This window comes from Gavia stellata, chromosome 28 (genome assembly GCF_030936135.1).
Source record: "Gavia stellata isolate bGavSte3 chromosome 28, bGavSte3.hap2, whole genome shotgun sequence".
Taxonomy (NCBI): domain Eukaryota; kingdom Metazoa; phylum Chordata; class Aves; order Gaviiformes; family Gaviidae; genus Gavia; species Gavia stellata.
In genome coordinates, this window is record NC_082621.1 from 1,679,487 (window position 1) to 1,698,244 (window position 18,758).

The 18,758-nt window shown below is 49.5% G+C and overlaps 1 protein-coding gene across 1 annotated transcript; it reads left to right on the forward strand.

Annotated features, from left to right (window-relative positions):
- Nucleotides 1–1,021: 1,021 nt before the first annotated feature.
- MED1 (mediator complex subunit 1) lies at nt 1,022–18,078 on the forward strand. The gene is made up of 17 exons (XM_059830414.1): nt 1,022–1,049; nt 3,784–3,890; nt 4,728–4,806; nt 5,249–5,303; nt 5,437–5,569; nt 5,961–5,989; nt 6,372–6,443; nt 6,740–6,814; nt 7,395–7,468; nt 7,852–7,941; nt 8,682–8,793; nt 9,111–9,235; nt 9,445–9,563; nt 10,207–10,408; nt 10,602–10,697; nt 10,805–10,910; nt 11,760–18,078. The coding sequence occupies exons 1-17, from the start codon at nt 1,022–1,024 to the stop codon at nt 15,007–15,009; spliced, it is 4,752 nt and encodes a 1,583-aa protein (XP_059686397.1). The 3' UTR covers nt 15,010–18,078.
- Nucleotides 18,079–18,758: the final 680 nt, after the last annotated feature.

Consider the following 18,758-nt stretch of genomic DNA (forward strand, 5'->3'; position numbering starts at 1 on the left):
AGGCCCGGAGGGCAGCGCCGCCGCGGGGGCGCCCCGGGAAGGCGGGGCCTGGGCCCGCGATCTCTCCTCACCCCCTCAGAACCGGGCGCCCGGGCCCCGCGGGCCGCCGCGCGGGTCCCTCAGCCGGAAGGCCCACGGGGCGCCGCCGCCGCCCGCGCCCCCCCCCTGCCCGGCCCGGCCCGGCGCGCCCCGCCGCCGCCCCCCGCTCACTTCCCAAAGCGAAACGGCTCCGCGTCCAAGGGGGGCACCCGCCAACTCTCGCGAGACCCGGCCGCCTCTCGCGAGAGCGCCGCCGCCCTCCGCCCCACCGGCTGCCCGCCGATCCCGCGAGACCTGGCGGAGGAGCTGGGAAGGGGGCGCCCTCCTCCTCCTCCTCCTCCTCCTCCTCCTCTCGCGAGAGCCGGGCCGCCTCCCCACGCCCGCGCGCGCGCGCCGCCCGATGACGCGCTCGCCGGCTTCGAGTCAAACTTTATTGGGGCGCCGGGCGGGGGCAGCGCGCGCCCGCCCCTCAGCGAATCTTTATGGCGCCGGCGGCGGCGGGCAGGCGCGCGCGCTCCGCCCCTCAGCGCCGCCAAGCCCGTCCCGGCCTCCCGCCGCTCTCCTCTGGGCCGAGTTTTAAGGCTGTTCGCGGGTCGCTGCCGGGCCCGCACCGGGAGGAGCGCGCTCACCGAAGCGCTGGGGTTGACTGCGGCCGGTAACGGACGGCGAAGGCGCGGGCGCTCCGCGCCAGGCGCCGCCAGCGCGGTTGAAGGAGACGGGGGCGGAGCCTGCCCGCCGCCCGCCCCGCCCACCCCGGCGCGCACGCTCCCGTTCTCTCGCGAGACGTGGCGGCTCTCGCGAGAGGGCGGGAGTGCCGCGCGCCCGCAGCGCAGCCGCGGCCGGAGCGATGGCGGCGGCCGCCGCCGTGTGAGGCCGGCGCGCAGCGGCCCGGCCGCGGCTCTCCCCCCCCCTCCGCCCGCTCCCGGCCCGACGCGACGCCGGCGCTGCGGCCCGCCGCGGGCCGCCCGTCCCCGCCCGCGGCATGAAGGCGGCGCCGGGCGGCGCCGAGGGTGAGTGCCGCCGGAGGGGCGCGGCTGGCGCTGGGGCTGCCCGCCGGCCCTGTGAGGAGACGCGGCTCGGTGTGGGGCTGGGGCTGAGGTGTCTCCCCGAAAAGCGGCAGCGGGGCTGCGGCCCGGCGGGAGGGCGAGGATCCCGCGGCCGGTGGCACCGTGCCGGGCTTTCCCCGCTCCCGCGGCCGGGCCTCTGGGTCTTGGTGCGGGCTGGTTCCCTTTGTGAAGGCAATAAAGGCGGAAATCCTCGTGAGGCTCCAACTTTGCCGAGCTCGGGCAGGAGGGCCCCTGTCCCCGGGCTTCGCCGGGTCTTGTCGGTGTACGAAAGTAGCTGGAGGGAGGGGGAAGGCTGAGGTGGGCACGGACTGCAAGGCAGGAGGCCCCGCCTGAGGCCAATTGGATGAAGTTCAACAAGGCCAAGTGCCGGGTTCTACACTTCGGCCACAACAACCCCAGGCAACGCTACAGGCTTGGGGACGAGTGGCTGGAAAGCTGCCCCGCAGAAAAGGACCTGGGGGTGCTGGTTGACAGCCGGCTGAATATGAGCCAGCAGTGTGCCCAGGTGGTCAAGGTGGCCACCGGCATCCTGGCCTGTATCAGAAATGGTGTGGGCAGCGGGAGCAGGGAGGGGATCGTGCCCCTGTACTCGGCGCTGGTGAGGCCGCACCTCGAATCCTGTGTTCAGTGTTGGGCCCCTCACTACAAGAAGGACACTGAGGTGCTGGAGCGTGTCCAGAGAAGGGCGACGGAGCTGGTGAGGGGTCTGGAGCACAATTCCGATGAGGAGCGGCTGAGGGAGCTGGGGTTGTTTAGCCTGGAGAAGAGGAGGTGAGGGGAGACCTCATCGCTCTCTGCAACTGCCTGAAAGGGGGTTGTGGTGAGGTGGGTGTTGGTCTCTTCTCCCAAGTGACTAGCGACAGGACAAGAGGGAATGGCCTCAAGTTGCGTCAGGGGAGGTTCAGGCTGGATATTAGGAAAAAGTTCTTTACTGAAAGAGTAGTGAAACGTTGGAATAGGCTGCCCAGGGAGGTGGTAGAGTCACCCTCCCTGGAGGTATTCAAGGAGCATGTGGATGTGGCATCGTGGGATGTGGCTTGATGGGCATGGTGCGGTGTGGTGTTGGGTGGTTGGTTTTTGGTGTGGGTGTTTTTTGGTGGTGTTTTTTTCTTTTTTTTTTTTTTTAGGTTGGACTTGATGATCTTACAGGTCTTTTCCAACCTTAGTGATTCTGTGATTCTGTGATCAGGAAACACTTCTCTTCACTGTCAGGGTGCCGGAGCACTGGCACAGGGTGCCCAGAGAGGTGGTGGAAGCTCCATCCTTGTAGATGCTCGGAAGCCACCAGGACACGGCCCGGGACAGCCTGCTTGGTGGCCCTGCTTGGGCAGGGGGCTTGGAGCGGGTGACCCCCAAAGGTTCCCTCCAGCCTCAGCCTTTTTGTGATTCTAGCGTAGCTGAGCCGTATCAAGTGTCTGAAAGTGTCTAGCAAACATTTATTTCTTACGCTTGGATTTCACAGGATCAGCGTTAGGTCTGTGAACTGTACACGCATCAATAATGAAAACAAACCCTTGAAGTTCTGCAGGCGAAGGCTTACAGGGTTTTGTGCCGTGGCAGTTAAAATGTCGTAGACATCTGTTTGCCTTGGACTCGCTAGTGCCAGTGACAGGGTTTATTTTGGCGGAGACGTCCGCTGGGATTTTTTGGACAAATGCAAGTGTAGAAAAAGCTGTCTCTTCGCAAAAAAAGACAAAATTCTAGCACTCCTTAAACCTGCGTTCTCTTTGTGCGTGTGTCTGACTAGATAGTAGGGGAAAAACGAACCATTTAATCTTGGAACTTTTTTAGCTAAACTACCAAACGCTAGCTTTTTGCTTAGTCACTGATCCCGTATCCCTCCTTTTCTCTCATCAGGGAGATATTATTCATAACTTTCTAAAATATACAGAAACGAGCTTCTAGAACCGCAGGTATAGATGGGAGTCTGTGGGATCTGAGGGGTGTTTTCTAAAGGCTGAGTAGGTTCCAGGCTGGTGGAGATCCGTGACCCCCCCAGCCGTCCACTGCTTCATTATCTCACAGTGTACGGGGCCGTGCCCTGGCTCTAGAACAGCACCGAGGAGACGCCAGCCCTCCGGTTTCAAGATAGCGTGAGGTAGGAGTGTGTCTGATCAGAGAATTTGCGGCAACTGGCAATCGGACCAATTTGGTTGAAGTTTTTGGTGGTGGAAAGGTCTGGGAAGATCTTTATTGTACAAGAAGTGGGATAGTTGGAAGAGTGAACAGTGAAGGGGAATCCAGGAAACGAAGCTTAACCTCGCTTCTTTAACACGGTGTTTTCTACACTCTCCGTTTCCTGTCCCGGGGAAGCTTCATCTTTAGACCATGCCGTTGTATCTTCAAACAGTGCCCCGATATATTCCTGTCATGCCAGAACTTAACCTGATGGGGCCACGTCATTCAGAGTCCGTGCAGAATAGGAGCTGGGCTTTTCTCAACAGGCCCGTAAGCATTTTATGGTCCTTTGGGTTTTGATAGCTTGTGATATATTCCTTAACATTTACTGATTGTTAAGGTCTAGGTCGCAGGGATAAATCAGCAGGAAATAAGTTTTTTGAAATCGTGTTTAGCTTAAAGGTGGAAAGTATTTTCGTTACAACTGCCAAACGGTTTTACTTGTAAAACTTTCAAATATTGTCTCGTTCTCTTTTCTGAATATTCCCCTGTCTTACAGAAACGGAGAAACTGAATAAGATGAGTACCCTCTTAGAAAGACTTCACGCGAAGTACAACCAAAACAGACCTTGGACAGAAACCATGAAGTTAGTCCGTCAAGTCATGGTGAGACTTGTTGGGATCTGAGCAGGAGGGTTTCTGAAGTTTCTTTAGTAGTAATTTTGTGGTCGGTTTGTTAGATCTCTTCAAAGCGCTTTACCTTTTGTTCAAGCCTCGACTTCCTCCTGGGCCAGTGTGGTTGAGGCGTGCCAGTTCTCACACCCCGCAGCATGCAGGGGACAGAGTGATGTCCGTACCCTTTCCATCTGGCGTGCCTTTGCCTTCCCTAATTACAGCCTCCCCCTCTACAGCCTAATTGACATGGGGCAGCTGTCAGCTCAGTGCCAGGAAAAGGGTCAAACTTGGGGTTTCAGCCAGTGCTGAGAAGCCCAAACTGTTCTGCCACTTGCTGTTTCGGGGTGTTGTGTTTTGTAAAGCAATTTGCTCCCTGTTCAGCGATACTCAAAACTCGGCTTAGTCAAATATGGGTTTGAAATACTGGTCTCTGGATGGGCGGAAGGAGGAGCAGGAGGTAGGGGAGAGCTACATCAAAGGCTTCTGCATCTATTGTGGTGTTAAAAGTTTGCCTCTCTCATTATTTCGTTGTTGTCTCTTATATAACTCTTAGCTTATACCTGTTAAAAAGTTGCTACAGTCTGTTCTTCCAGATGAGCAAGTTGCTTAAAAGAAAATAAACGAATTCCAGGCCTGCCTTTGTTACCTACTTCCAAAATGGATACTGTTCTCCTACAGGAATCAAAATGAGGGTTGTAATTTTGGGGTGAAATCTAATCTGCTTTTGATTACCTAAATAAACCTCACTTGACTGATGAAAAGTTGCAATAATGCCCTCTTACTGAGTGATACACAAAAAGGATGTTTTTCTTCTTTTTTCTGACTAAGGAAAAGCGAGTTGTGATGAACTCTGGGGGGCACCAACATCTGGTGAGCTGTTTGGAGACTTTGCAGAAGGCATTAAAAGGTTGGTTCATTCCGTGCGTGCGCTTGACAAACTGCTTAACAGTGATACGCTATGGAAATACTCCAGATCATAAAAGCAAGGTTGTTGCTAGCACATTTCACTGTGTTCTAGTGCGTGCGTTTACATGAGCACGCTCGTGTCTGTGCCAGTCAGTACCACTCAAGAATACCTGTCTTAGTTTTATTGTAAATGCTCATACCCGAATTCCACTTGTGGAAGAAAATCCACTCTCCCTTTGCAGCTCTGAGAACATTTGTTTTTCTCTGTGCAAATCGTTCCGCCTGTATTTTGAGTACAGATAGCGTATATAGTTGCACACGTGATGGTGTGAGCAGACACGGGAGGGAGTAACTAGTTGAGATTGGCTTTAATACTGATGTCTTATTCCTGGGGGAATGTCGAATCATTTTACTAAGCCTTGTTTTTTGCTTTCTCCATCTAGTATCTTCTCTGCCTGCCATGACAGATCGCTTAGAGTCTATAGCTAGACAAAATGGGTAGGTCTTCTCCTTTCTTTTATGGCAAAGGCTTTTCCTGTTTATCTGTACACATCGTAAGCTCACTGCTGGTTTGATTGTTTTTTGTGTGCATCTCATAGCAATTTTTGTTTTGTTTTGTTTTGTATGTAAGCCTTGGATCTCACCTTAGTGCAAATGGCACTGAATGTTACATCACTTCAGACATGTTCTACGTGGAAGTCCAGTTAGATCCTACAGGGCTGCTGTGTGATGTCAAGGTGGCTCACCATGGAGAAAACCCTGTGGTATGTATTACTGACAAAGATGAGGGTGATACCTTTGTGTTTTTGGAACTGCCATTTTGGGTCCCTTTTGTTTGAGCGGAGGAAATGGATTATATTTAATGTTCCTCTAGACCTAGCATTACACCTTTATTCTAATGGAAAGTAAAAGCCTCCGTGGAGTAGTCCCTTCTTGTGGGTTAATCTGATTGATGTAGTGTACGTCTCCCAGGACCGTTTTACTGATGGTCTTTCTTTTTCGCCAAGTGGTTTTATAACTGGCAACATTATGTGAGGAGGTTATTGCTGTGTTTCTGAGAATTTTAATTCTGGAGGAAGGATAGGGAAATTAATCTTACAAAACTTAGATCTGAGAATGGAAAATACTAAAACGTGTATGTTCTTTCCTTTTCAGAGTTGTCCAGAATTGGTGCAACATCTGAGGTGAGCAACAAGAGTTGTTTGTAGCATGTTCTGACAGGCTTCTCTTTGCAGTATTGATCTGATCCTATTTTACGTCTGGAAACGCAGAATGCTTCGTAACTGTTCCTTCCCCACAAAGTCTCTCTACTTCTCCAGAGGGTTTTCTGGCTTTGGTTTAGATACTTCTGATTCTGACTGCTGTGCATGGTATCTTGGAAGCCACTGCACAATATTCATCAGAGTCATTAAGACCGGATCATTTAAAGAACGTGTTTTGTAGCTTTCGTATAGCAAAAGTCTTTACTTAAGTGAATTAGTGTCTGTATTAATAGAACTTTTTAAAACAAAACCTTATCTGTTACGATTTTGAATACATGTTACTTTTTCTCCCTCTTCCTTTCAGAGAGAAAAAATTTGATGAATTTTCTAAGCATCTCAGGGGGCTTGTGAACCTGTATAAGTTGCCAGGAGACAAGTAAGTCTAGGATATGTATGATGTTTATTTACAGCCACATATATAAAATCAAACAAATCTACAAGCTTTTTGTTCTGTGCTTAAATCTCCATTGTGTGTGATCCTACTGACTTCATCACTACGGCTTGCATGGGCACACAGTGGGTAGGGAGGATTTAATGTGAAGTGGGAATGCAGAATGGAGAGTTGTAATTCCTAAATGCTCGATCTGATGGCAAGCAGTTTGTGAGTTGAATTTCATTGCACAGTTCCTTTCCATTTTTCTTATATTGTTTTGTGTTTTTTTTTTTCCCCAGCAAACTTAAAACTAAAATGTACTTAGCTCTGCAGTCCTTAGAGTTGGATCTCTCAAAAATGGCAGGGATGTATTGGTAAGGACATCTATATGGTTTGTTGTTGTTTGTTGTTGGTTTGTTCTCTTCTTATTAAAGCTGCATCATGTTGGCTGATTCTGATCATGCCAAGTGCTGTGTATCCAGAAGTGTCCCATCAGTGCCTGTGTAGCCTGACATTATTGCAAAGTGCAATGCTGAGGCTATAGAAGGCCTGCGGTAGCAGGGGAATGAGAGAGAGAGAGAGAGAGAGAAAAAATGCTCAGAGCTTTCCGAGCGATTCCTTTTTAACTGCAGAATTCAATTGAAAGAAAGTCTAAAAGACAAAAAAAAAAAAAGATTTGTAACTAGATGGATTAGTGGTAACATGTTTTACAGTAAGAAATTGAGGAATATTTGACCATCTTTCACTGCTGTAGATTCAGTGGATAAACCATCCATGATGTAGAGGAGAGTAGCTTTTGTTTTGCCTATAACAGTGTGACGTTTAAGATCGTTACCTCTGTGTGACCAAGAAGTGTGTATATTGAGCTAAAATCTTAGACTGCCATCACCACATGAATTTTGGCTTCAGATGTGACTCTGGCTTGTTACAGACCTGTGATTGCCTCTCTTGCAGGCAAGCTACCAATGCAAATCCCCTCGACAAGATTCTTCATGGCAGTGTTGGCTATCTCACCCCCAGGAGTGGAGGTATCTTTGATTAACACTTAAAAAATAAAAGAATAAAAATTACTTTGTTCAGGGTCCCCTTTATGGACGTTAGTTTCACATTAACCAATGGCCGTAATGGAAAATGCTAATCGCGCTAAAAGAGGGACAAGGTGGTTGAGTATTTGTAAGTCCCACAGGATCCAGAAAGCCAGCTTTTCTTTAGAAAGCCACACAGGGTAGTTTTATGGCAGATGGCCATGTCTGTGTCTTTAACAGCAGAGAACAACTCTTTCAAGATGCACTAGCAGATCTGCACAGTGTGTGCTGTGTTGCAGCGCAAGTATTGTGTGGTTACAGGGGTTAATAACGATCGGGTTAACTTGTGTCGTCAGGATGCCTTTTCAAAAGTTTCTCTCCCGCAGGTCTCCTAATGAATCTCAAGTATTATGTCTCGCCCTATGATTTATTTGAAGATGGCACTGGAGCGCCCGTTATTTTGCATGAGAACAATGGTAGGTCAGCTTTAGAAGCTAATGCGGACTACTACTGCTTGAAGGAGAGAAGAAAGCAGAATTCCAACAGTTTAGCTCCCCTCTGCTGTCACCCTGTAGTACAGGAAGATCGCAGGTTGACTTACAGAGGACACGGGTTTAATAAGCCCATGTGTAAATGCTGGCTCAGTTGACCATTGTCTCGAACCTCGTGGCTGTTCTGGACTTTGAACTGGACTGCTACTGAGGGTGACGGAGTGATGGTCTGCAGACAGAGCCTTTTTTCTTAGGGTGAATTTCATCGTTAACATGGGATTTATTTTATTGTGGGAATACTTGTATCTTTACCATCTTACTGGAAGATTATTTTTTATGCATGTACGTGGACATCTGTCTCTCACTAAAATGACAAAACCAAGCACCAATTAAAATTGAGGCTGGTTTTGGGAAAGAAGAGGGTGAAATTGTCCAAAATCATTATTTGTTTTGCTTTGTAAAGAGCATACTACAAACTTGCAAATGGATTTGGAATATATTTTCAGAGTTACGCAGTTGGTCTACCTTGCAAGAGAAAAATAGAGCATTAGGTAGCATAACTAGTTTGGCTGTAGTCCATTTAGTGATAAAGGTGAATACCGAAAACTGTGCCTTGTAGAGGAAGTAAGATATTTCCACCGTAGTGATATTTAATTCATAAAGCTTGGATTGTGTTTTTTCCATCAGCTTATGTTGTTGGGTTTTTTTCTTGCTTCCTCTTGCAGTTCCTCGGTCCTTGGGTATGAATGTGTCAGTAACAGTTGAGGGAACCATGGCTATGTACAAACTTCCAATTGCACCGCTGATTATGGGCTCTCATCCAGTTGACAGCAAAGGGTAAGCAAAGGACGTGTCTGCCAGGCCTTTCTCTGCGGCCTTATTTAGATGCAAATTCAACATTCAGTGCTCTGTTGAAGTCAGAGTGGGGAGATGACTGCGTGGTGTCATATCGTTATATAAAGCACTTATGTGCTGTCTTTAAGCCAAGAAATATGTATTTCAGGCATGTGACATGCTTTTGAGGAGTGTCTTAATTTTTAAGAAGGTATAACAATCTGCTTGAGCAAACAGTAAACTGGATGTCTGGCGCTCATAGCAGAAGCCAGAGTCAAGCCCTGCATCTAGTAACATCTTGTATTAACCCAATATTTCAGAACTCCGTCTTTCTCGTCAATCACCAGCGCCAACAGTGTGGACTTACCAGCTTGTTTCTTCCTGAAATTCCCACGTCCCATTCCGGTGTCTCGAGCTTTCATTCAGAAACTTCAGGGCTGCACAGGTGGGTTGCAGATCTGTCTGACAGATAACTCCCTAGGTTTTTATTAATAAACTGCTGCTAATTTTAACGTGTGCCAGAAAGGTTGCTCAAGGTTTTGTGCTATTTTCAGTAAGGATAGGTTTCCTTTACTACATGGTAACGCCTTCTCTGGCCCAGCATCTCTTTCTGGCTCCCAGGTGCTGTCATCCTGTGCCATCTTCTTCCCTCAGGTATTCCACTGTTCGACACACCACCAACATTTGTACCCTTGTATGAGTTGATCACGCAGTTTGAATTATCCAAGGAGGCTGATCCTCTACCTTTAAACCACAATATGCGCTTTTATGCAGTAAGTATGTTCTTACAACCAGGGCGTTGTACTTGTAGATGAGCGATTTGGGGTTTTTCATCTGTTGCAGCTATCTTTCAAGTGGGATAAAGGAAATTGGTACAGCATTTATTCATAGGCAAAAACTATGCTATCCAGGCATTAGAATTCAGATACAGACATGGCCACAGTAATTAGGAAAATTAGGTGATGAAAAATCCGTTGCTGTTGAAGTGCAGCTGCAGGAATGACAGCAGAGGTATGGGACTGAGCCTTCGCGGGTTCTGTCCCTTCCTCTTGTTCAGACTGTACTGTGTGGCTGAATGAATCGTATCACTTTGGGAGAAATGCTAGTTCTTAAATTTGTCAATGACAGATCTCCTGTTAACTGCAGAGGGTTTCTGTTTTCCTCAGAAGGGATGCCATACCGTATGAAACTGTTTTAGTGGGGAGAGTGAATGCTGTTTGGCAGTACTACTTCTGGGGAGCCGAAATCGTGTTTTGCTTGTTCAGATTGGAAGGAAAGTGTCTTCGTTGTTTGTCATTTTCAGCCAGACAGGTGGCTTGGCGTTACTTGGACCTGGGGCCTGCTCTTTCCTTCCTAGATGTCTGTTATTGCCTTGTACCCAGCAGTAGTTGGAGTAAAGCAGAAATTGTTTGTCAGGCTCTTCCAGGACAGCAGCACTGTTACTTTCTGAACAAAGATGCTCCTCTCCCAGATGGAAGAAGCCTTCAAGGAACTCTGATTAGTAAAATCGCCTTCCAGCACCCTGGACGGGTTCCTCTCATCCTCAATTTGATCAGACATCAGGTGGCGTACAACACACTGATTGGCAGCTGTGTCAAGCGAACAGTTTTAAAAGAAGGTGGGTACCGCACCAAGTGGAATGTAATGTGTGGATGATAAGAAACCCTGGGTGATTTTCCCAGGTGTAGGAATAAGAAATGAGGCCCATGCTGCTTTCCTTTTTTTCTTTCCTTCTTCTGTATGGGGGCATTGAGCTGGTGCCTCTGGTTCATCTCCGTCTTCCCCAATTTAACAGTTCCCATGTCTTTCAGATTCTCCTGGGATCCTGCAGTTTGAAGTTTGTCCTCTCTCTGACTCCTGTTTTAGTGTATCCTTTCAGCATCCTGTGAATGACTCCCTAGTGTGTGGTAAGTGGACTCGATAAAAGCATGAGTGTGTTTACGGGAAAGATGGCAGGGTTTTCTTCCGCCATAACCAGGATTTTGATCTCTTCCAAATGCCTTCTCTCTTTTAGTGGTAATGGATGTGCAAGACTCCACTCATGTGAACTGTAAGCTGTACAAAGGGCTGTCCGATGCTCTTATCTGTACAGATGATTTCATTGCCAAAGTTGTTCAAAGGTAAGCTGGATTATTTAGTGCTGCCATGCACTCCAAATCATGTAGGTGAACTCTGTGTCTATCTCGTATTTATCCTAGTGGTTTTGGAGCCGTGGGTGAGTTTTGGTAGTGGTTGTTTGGAAAAGAGGAAAGCTTGGAGCCCTGTTGAAAATTCCATTCCAGACATTGAACCGTAGCTACTCGTTTTTGGGTGCGTGTCCAAGGTGCCTGCCTGTTTATGCCTTCTCCTGTAGTTGATTGCTTTCTAAGTCTTGTAAAATGTGGAAGAGCTCCCCTGCACTTTGTCATTTACACAGGCCTTTTATCAAGGTTCCTCCGCCCCAGACACCATTCAGAACACAGCAGAATGTTAACAGGGCACAGCACAGACCTTTTCAGTAAGAATAGCTATTTTTTCTTTCAGAACATCATAGGCTTGTCGTCCTTGAGTAGAATGTGGCATTATCATTGATTTTTACAGGGTTGCAGGAAATTAGGTTTGGCAAGCTTAGACAAAGGTGTTTCCTGGCAGAATCAGAGTAATAACCCAGATTGCATCCTGTGCTTTAACTACAAGATCACGATCTGTCAGCTATTAGTTATTAGAGTTAATAGACTGATTAATTCTCCCTTTGTGATTGCAAGGCGATGCGTAAAGGCCCAGTTGTCTCGCGGCTAGATAAGCGCGGTGGGATAAGTGTAAATACGAGCGGAACAGCGGGGCATTTACAGTGCCTGGACCTGTTGCTCTCTTGTGCCCGAGAGCCTTACTGCTTGCTTTACATCTGCTGAAGCTGTTAAAACGTCTTCAGTGAACGTTGCTGTAGGGCAGCAAAATGCACGCTAAACCTTTTGTCTTGTGTCTTGCAGATGTATGTCCATTCCTGTCACCATGAGAGCAATTCGTAGAAAAGCAGAAACGATTCAAGCAGACACACCAGCCTTATCCCTCATTGCAGAGACAGTAGAAGATATGGTGAAGAAAAATCTTCCCCCAGCCAGCAGCCCAGGGTATGGCATGACCACAGGCAGCAACCCAATGAGTGGTACCACTACCCCAACAAACACTTTTCCTGGGGGGCCCATCACTACTTTGTTTAACATGAGCATAAGCATGAAAGAGAGGCATGACTCGGTGGGCCATGGGGAGGACTTCAGCAAAGTGTCTCAGAACCCTATTCTCACTAGTTTGTTGCAGATCACAGGGAATGTGGGGTCTACCATTGGCTCAAGTCCAACCCCTCCCCATCACACACCACCACCAGTATCCTCACCAGCAAGCAACACCAAGAACCACCCCATGCTCATGAACCTTCTTAAAGAGAATCCCCCTCAGGATTTCTCCACTCTGTATGGGAGCAGCCCTCTCGAAAGGCAGAACTCTTCCTCTGGCTCCCCCAGAATGGAAATGGGCCCTGGGGGGAATAAGCAAAAGAAAAAAAAATCCCGCATGCCGGCCGACAAGCCCAAGCATCAGACTGAGGATGATTTCCAGAGGGAGCTCTTTTCAATGGATGTTGACTCCCAGAATCCCATTTTTGATGTCAACATGACCGCAGATACCCTGGACACCCCTCATATTACTCCAGCACCCAGCCAATGCAGCACTCCTCCTACTACATACCCACAGCCTATACCTCACTCGCAGCCCAGTATTCAGAGAATGGTTCGACTTTCTAGTTCGGACAGCATTGGAGCCGATGTTACTGATATCCTTTCGGATATAGCAGAGGAGGCTTCCAAGCTACCCACCACTAATGAGGACTGTCCACCCATTGGTACTCCAGTAAGAGACTCTTCTAGTTCAGGACATTCACAAAGTGCCCTCTTTGACCCAGATGTTTTTCAGACGAACAATAGTGAGAACCCGTACACAGATCCAGCAGACCTGATAGCAGATGCTGCTGTGAGCCCCAACAGCGATTCTTCAAACCATTTTTTTCCAGATGGAGTAGATTTCAATCCTGACTTGCTGAACAGCCAGAGTCAAAGTGGCTTTGGGGAGGAGTACTTTGATGAGAGTAGTCAGAGTGGAGACACTGATGATTTCAAGGGCTATGCATCCCAGGCTCTAACTACTTTGGGGGTGCAAGTCTTGGGGGCTGATGGGGGGGAAAATAAATTTAAGGGGAGCAATCAGTCCGATACGGTAGATTTTAGTATTATTGCAGCCGCAAGCAAAGCACTGGGGTCCTCTGACATCATGGAGCATCACAGCGGAGGTCAGAGCCCTTTACTGAATACAGGGGATTTAGGAAAAGAAAAGTCTCAGAAACGGGTAAAGGAAGGCAATGGTTCTGGAAGTAACATGGCGGGTCCTGGGATAGACGGGAAGCCAGGGAAGCGCAGCCGGACGCCATCCAGTGATGGTAAAAGTAAAGAGAAACTTCCAAAGCGGAAGAAGCAGGAGACAGATGGGAAGTCTCCATCTCACAGCTCATCAAACAGGCCTTTCACGCCACCAGCAAGCACAGGTGGGTCCAAATCTCCTGGGAGTTCAGGCAGATCTCAGACTCCTCCTGGTGTAGCTACTCCTCCTATCCCAAAAATAACCATTCAGATCCCAAAAGGAACGGTGACTGTTGGCAAACCGTCTTCACATGGCCAGTATACAAGTAGTGGCTCTGTCACCTCCTCCAGCAGCAAAAGCCATCATAGCCATTCTTCCTCCTCCTCCTCTTCTTCCTCCTCTTCAACCTCAGGCAAAATTAAAAGCAGCAAATCAGAAGGGTCGTCTGGCTCAAAGATGAGCAGCAGCCTCTACTCAAGCCAGGGCGGCTCAAGTTCAGGTCAGTCCAAAAGCTCAGCCCAGTCGGTGGGAAAGCCTGGATCCTCCCCCATCACCAAGCACGGCCTCAGCAGCGGTTCTGGAAGTACCAAGATGAAACCTCAAGGAAAGCCATCGTCGCTTATGAACCCTTCCATGAGTAAACCAAACATCTCTCCGTCTCATTCTAGACCCTCGGGAGGTTCTGACAAGCTTGCTTCTCCCATGAAACCTGTCCCAGGTACTCCCCCATCATCTAAAGCGAAGTCACCTATCAGTTCAGGTTCCGGAGGCTCCCATATGTCTGGGACCGGATCAAGCTCAAGTATGAAATCGTCTTCAGGAATGGGATCCTCTGGGTCTATGTCACAGAAACCACCTCCTTCATCTAATTCTTCGACGGCATCTTCATCTTCCTTTTCGTCTAGTGGGTCTTCCATGTCTTCATCTCAAAACCAGCATGGAAGTTCCAAAGGCAAGTCTCCAAGCAGAAACAAGAAGCCATCTCTGACTGCAGTCATAGACAAACTTAAACATGGGGTTGTCACTAGCGGGCCTGGTGGAGATGACCCAATGGATGGACAAATGGGGCCAAGTTCCAATTCCTCAAGCCATACTATGTCCTCCAAACACAATATGTCTGGAGGTGAGTTCCAGGGCAAACGTGAGAAGAGTGACAAGGAGAAATCTAAAGTCTCTGTTTCTGGAGGATCTGTTGACTCTTCCAAGAAGACTTCAGATTCCAAAAACGTTGGAAGCACTGGAGTGGCCAAAATTATCATCAGCAAACACGATGGTGGTTCCCCTAGCATTAAAGCCAAAGTAACTTTGCAAAAACCTGGGGAAGGAGGTGGGGATAGCCTAAGGCCTCAGATGGCTTCTTCCAAAAGCTATGGGTCCCCTCTAATCAGTGGATCTACTCCAAAACATGAACGCTGCTCTCCCAGCCACAGTAAGTCACCAGCATACACTCCCCAAAACATAGACAGTGAGAGTGAGTCGGGCTCTTCCATAGCAGAGAAATCCTATCAGAACAGCCCCAGCTCTGACGATGGCATTAGGCCTTTGCCTGAATATAGCTCAGAAAAACACAAGAAGCACAAAAAAGAGAAGAAGAAAGTGAAAGACAAAGACCGGGACAGAGATCGGGATCGGGATAAAGACAGAGACAAGAAGAAATCTCACAGCATGAAGCCAGAGAGCTGGTCCAAGTCCCCAATTTCGGCCGACCAGTCTCTCTCCATGACAAGCAGTGCTATCCTTTCGGCCGAGCGACCATCCCGGGCTAGCCCGGAGTTTTTGATCGGGGAAGAAGATGACGATCTCATGGATGTTGCTCTAATTGGCAATTAATTTTCTTAGTGTTTTTAAAAGATGAGCTGTATGCAGGACCTGCGGGTTCTAGAGATGGAAAGAAAGGAAGCGTTCATGGCAAACCTCCACACTGATTTTTATGGGGTGTGTTTGAAGGGGAAAAAAAAAGTATTTCCAAGGATCTCCGAAGTCTGAACAGAAAGTGGGAGTGCCAGCAGCTCATTTGGCGAGTGGGTTCTTGACCGTGGCCTTCCTCCTATGCACACTTACACGCATTCTTCATTTACAAGTATTAATGGCCCCGTTAGTTAATGGGTATAAAGCTAAGTGTGTGTGTAAGTGTGGGAGTGGCCCCCAAACTGGTGCAAACAGAAACAGAGGCTGTTCTGGGAGAGTTCGAGCTCCTCTGCCCCTCTTCCCATTCAGAATAAGTTGCTTTTTTATTTAGGAAGTTTTAAACTGCTTATTTTAGGGCATGTTTTAGGGTTGGGTTTTATTCTTTTTAAAAGGGTGGTTGGAAGGAAAAAAAAAATCAAGTTTTTTAATTTATTTTTGTGGCATTTCTTCATTCAATGCCTGATTCAGTGCGGCACTGAGGAACTTCATCTTCCTCTGATAGGAGCTGCTCTGCAGAATCGGGCACTGTGTTCTGATGGATATCAGCATTTTATTCCAGGTCACAGCGACGAAGGATTGCTGTCTTACGTTCGGCTTCCCTTTCATTTTAGCTATTTATTTATGTCCTTATCTGAATGCCTTGTGCTGCTTGTTTTCATGCAATCTCTGTTTTAATGGTATGAGGCGGAGCCCAAAGGGACTTGGGAATTTGGGTAGAGCCCATGGCTTTGGGCGGCTCTGCGCACGTGCAGCCACTCTAGCTTTGGTGACAGTGGCGAAATTCTGGTGTGCGTTGGAGCAAATCTTAATGGAAAAGGGACTCCGCTGTCTTCATCTGAGCGTTGCTTCCTTGCAAGCCCGGCAAACAGAGCTTCCCCAGAATCCCCCGATGCTGCAGTTGTAAAGCGATGGACTGTAAGCCGCACACGTCCCAGTCCTGCGAACACTTCAGAGCCATGCTTAATTTACCCACGACAAATACTTCCATTAATGTCGATAGAACAGCTAGCGTGCGTTCGCGGTTAAAAAATGGGCCTTGTTTTCTCGATCTGTTTCTGTTTCGGAGCCCTTCAGGGTTTCATTTTGGTTTTTGCCTTCTTTTTTTTTCTTTTTAACTTGCAGCGTGCTTCTCAGATAGTAATTCTGGTAACGCACACAAGCGTTGCCTTCTCTCTCGGGGAGGCGTTAGCCTGGCAGTGCGAGTCAGCCGTGTCCCGGTGTTAGCACTGACACTGCTGGAAAAATGGCCCCTGACTGGTTCATCTGGGATAAGAGTTGCAGCAGAAGCAGCGATTTCCTTAAAAGATGGATTTGCCCCTTTTGGCTGGAATTAAGAGCATGACTCAGGCATCCTCTATGGTCTTATCTTGTGGTCCCTGAAAGGCAAAGAGACTCGGGAGAGCGTTTTGTTTTTAAAAGCAGTTAAATCTGAATCACTGAAGAGGAATGTGGGAAATCAAGAGTTCTGCGAACGCATCTCCTTTCGAATTACGTACTGAGTGGAATCCTGCTCCCATTGGATTTTGCTGTTGATTCCTGGAGGCCAGGATTTCCCCCATGGGAATGAGATGATGCTTTGCGTTTGGGGATGCAGTCTGAAAAGATGGTCAAGGATTTAAGTTTCTTTTAAACCGCAGAGATTTCCAGTCCTGCTTACGGTCTGGCCCCAGGTGAGCTGTTTCTTTTCCGGCTCATTCAAAGCCGTAGCAAGGCTGGTGTCTTTTCAGTAGCAACTATTTGGTTAATGGTAGGGATTTTTCACCTCTTCCTCCTGCCTTCAGCTTCGTTCCAGGGCTCCTGTGGAATGCAGGAGCCTGGATTCCTCCAAAGCCCCCCCAGGGCTCTGGAGAACTCTTTCCTCCTTGTATTTTCCACCATTCATCCTTTGCTCCTTGCGGTCTGCATATACTGCAGCTTCCCCCTCGCCAGCGCTCCCGTCGTCGTGTGCCAAGGCGATAGGAAAACAGTTGATAAAGGCTAAACCTGGTGCAAATGGCGTTATCTCACGCAGCGTTGGAATCGTGTGACTGGGGTGTGCCTACGAAGAGGGTGTGAGAAACGCAACACCGGAGGGATTTATTTCCGGACCCTGCTGCAGCGGCTGCATCTCGGAAGTGATGCCCGTTCGGGCTCTGGCAGGTTGTTGCTGGTTCTCATGCCGCCCCTCTCGTCATTTTATTCTTTTTTAAAGTTATTTTGTTTTACAAAAGCCCTTTGATCCCTTCTGGGTTGCGTGAACGGCCTTCGGAAAAAAGCGCTCTTCAAGTTGAATCAGGGCTGGGGGTTTCGCGGGAGGGTTCGCTGGACTTATTGTTAATCAGAGTCAGGTTTTACTGGTGTCAAACACAAAGTTGGAAGGAAATACTGTGAATTGACGCAAAAATGCTGTTGAAAGGAAAGAGCTGCACGCGTTTCCCTCTCCGCTCGCCCAAGACCAAAGTTCAAGACCCTAAATTTCTCCTGGGGAAGGCGGCCGTCGCCTGCAGAAATGGAGGGACCGAAGTCTCCTGACGCCGACGCCGCCGGAGGCGCGAGCCCCGGCCCGTGGCCGATGGCAGCTTTTCGCCCCGTTTCACGGCGCTGTCGCCTTCGTCTGATGTAAATCATGTGAGAGAGAGCGCGGACGCTCCCGTCGCCGTGATGAGAGATGAGGTAGCGCCGCCGCACAGACGTTTTGACGTGTAAATGCGTGGTCTCTGACAAATGTTTTATTTTTTAAATATTTTTGCTTAATTCTCGACAATTATTTTACGTCTTTCAGTATTGGAAAGATAAAAGGTGATAAACAAAATAAAAGCCAAACCTTTTAATCTCAGGTGGTGAAGTGTACATGGAGATTAAAAGAAAATGGTTCTTTCCTCGATGGTGGTGATGTAAATACCCGTCCGGACGTTTGCTTCTCCCGGTAAATGACCCGTTCTTCCGGGGCGCGGCGCGTACTTTCACCTTTTTTGGAAATATTGCAAAGAACACGTTTATTTACGTGCAAATAAATCTCTTTCGTACAAAGAGGTCTCGGGTCTCTGGAACCGGGGGGGGGCCCGGGGGTGGGAGGGCTGTGAGGCGGTGAGGAATCCCCGCCACGCTTGATTTTCCCGCGGGAATGACATCACCATGACGCCACGCCAGCGCGGCTCGTGATTGGCGGAGCGCCGCGGCCTTCCCGCTCCTCCCGGAAGGGAGCGGAGGGGCGGGGGACGCCCCCCGCCGGGACCCCCGAGCCCCGCGGCGACACGGGGGGGGGGGGCACCCCCCTGGATATGAGGGGGAGGATCCTCGCGGCCCCCGGATATCCCGGGGGGGGTGTCCCGCAGCCCCCGGTCTCGCGGGGCGGGGGGGGGGCGCCCCTCGCAGCCCCCCCCGGTCTCACCGGGGGGGGGGGGGGGCGGGAGGACTCCGGCGGCGGCGCGATGGGGGCGGCGGCCTGCGGGGTAGGTGGGGGGCGGCGGGGGCGCGCGCAGGCACTCCCCCCGCCCCGTCCCCCCGTCCCCGGGGCGTCCCCGCCGCCGCGCGCGCGCCGCGCCCCCCCCGCCCCCCCCCCCCCCCCCCGCCGCCGCCGCTCCGCCGCCGCGCGCCGTGCCCGGCGCTGGCCAATGAGCGCGCGCGTTGCTGGCAGGTGCGGAGTGTTTTTGTTTTGGGTTGAAGTTGAGGCCGGAGGAGACGCGGCGGCG

Bases quoted from the DNA above. Each gene is read 5' to 3' on its own strand.
- MED1 (XM_059830414.1), top strand. From the start codon at position 1,022: ATGAAGGCGGCGCCGGGCGGCGCCGAGG. The intron at 7,469-7,851 runs GTATCTTTGATT...TCTCTCCCGCAG, and splicing joins TCTCACCCCCAGGAGTGGAG to GTCTCCTAATGAATCTCAAG. The intron at 10,698-10,804 runs GTAAGTGGACTC...TCTCTCTTTTAG, and splicing joins GAATGACTCCCTAGTGTGTG to TGGTAATGGATGTGCAAGAC.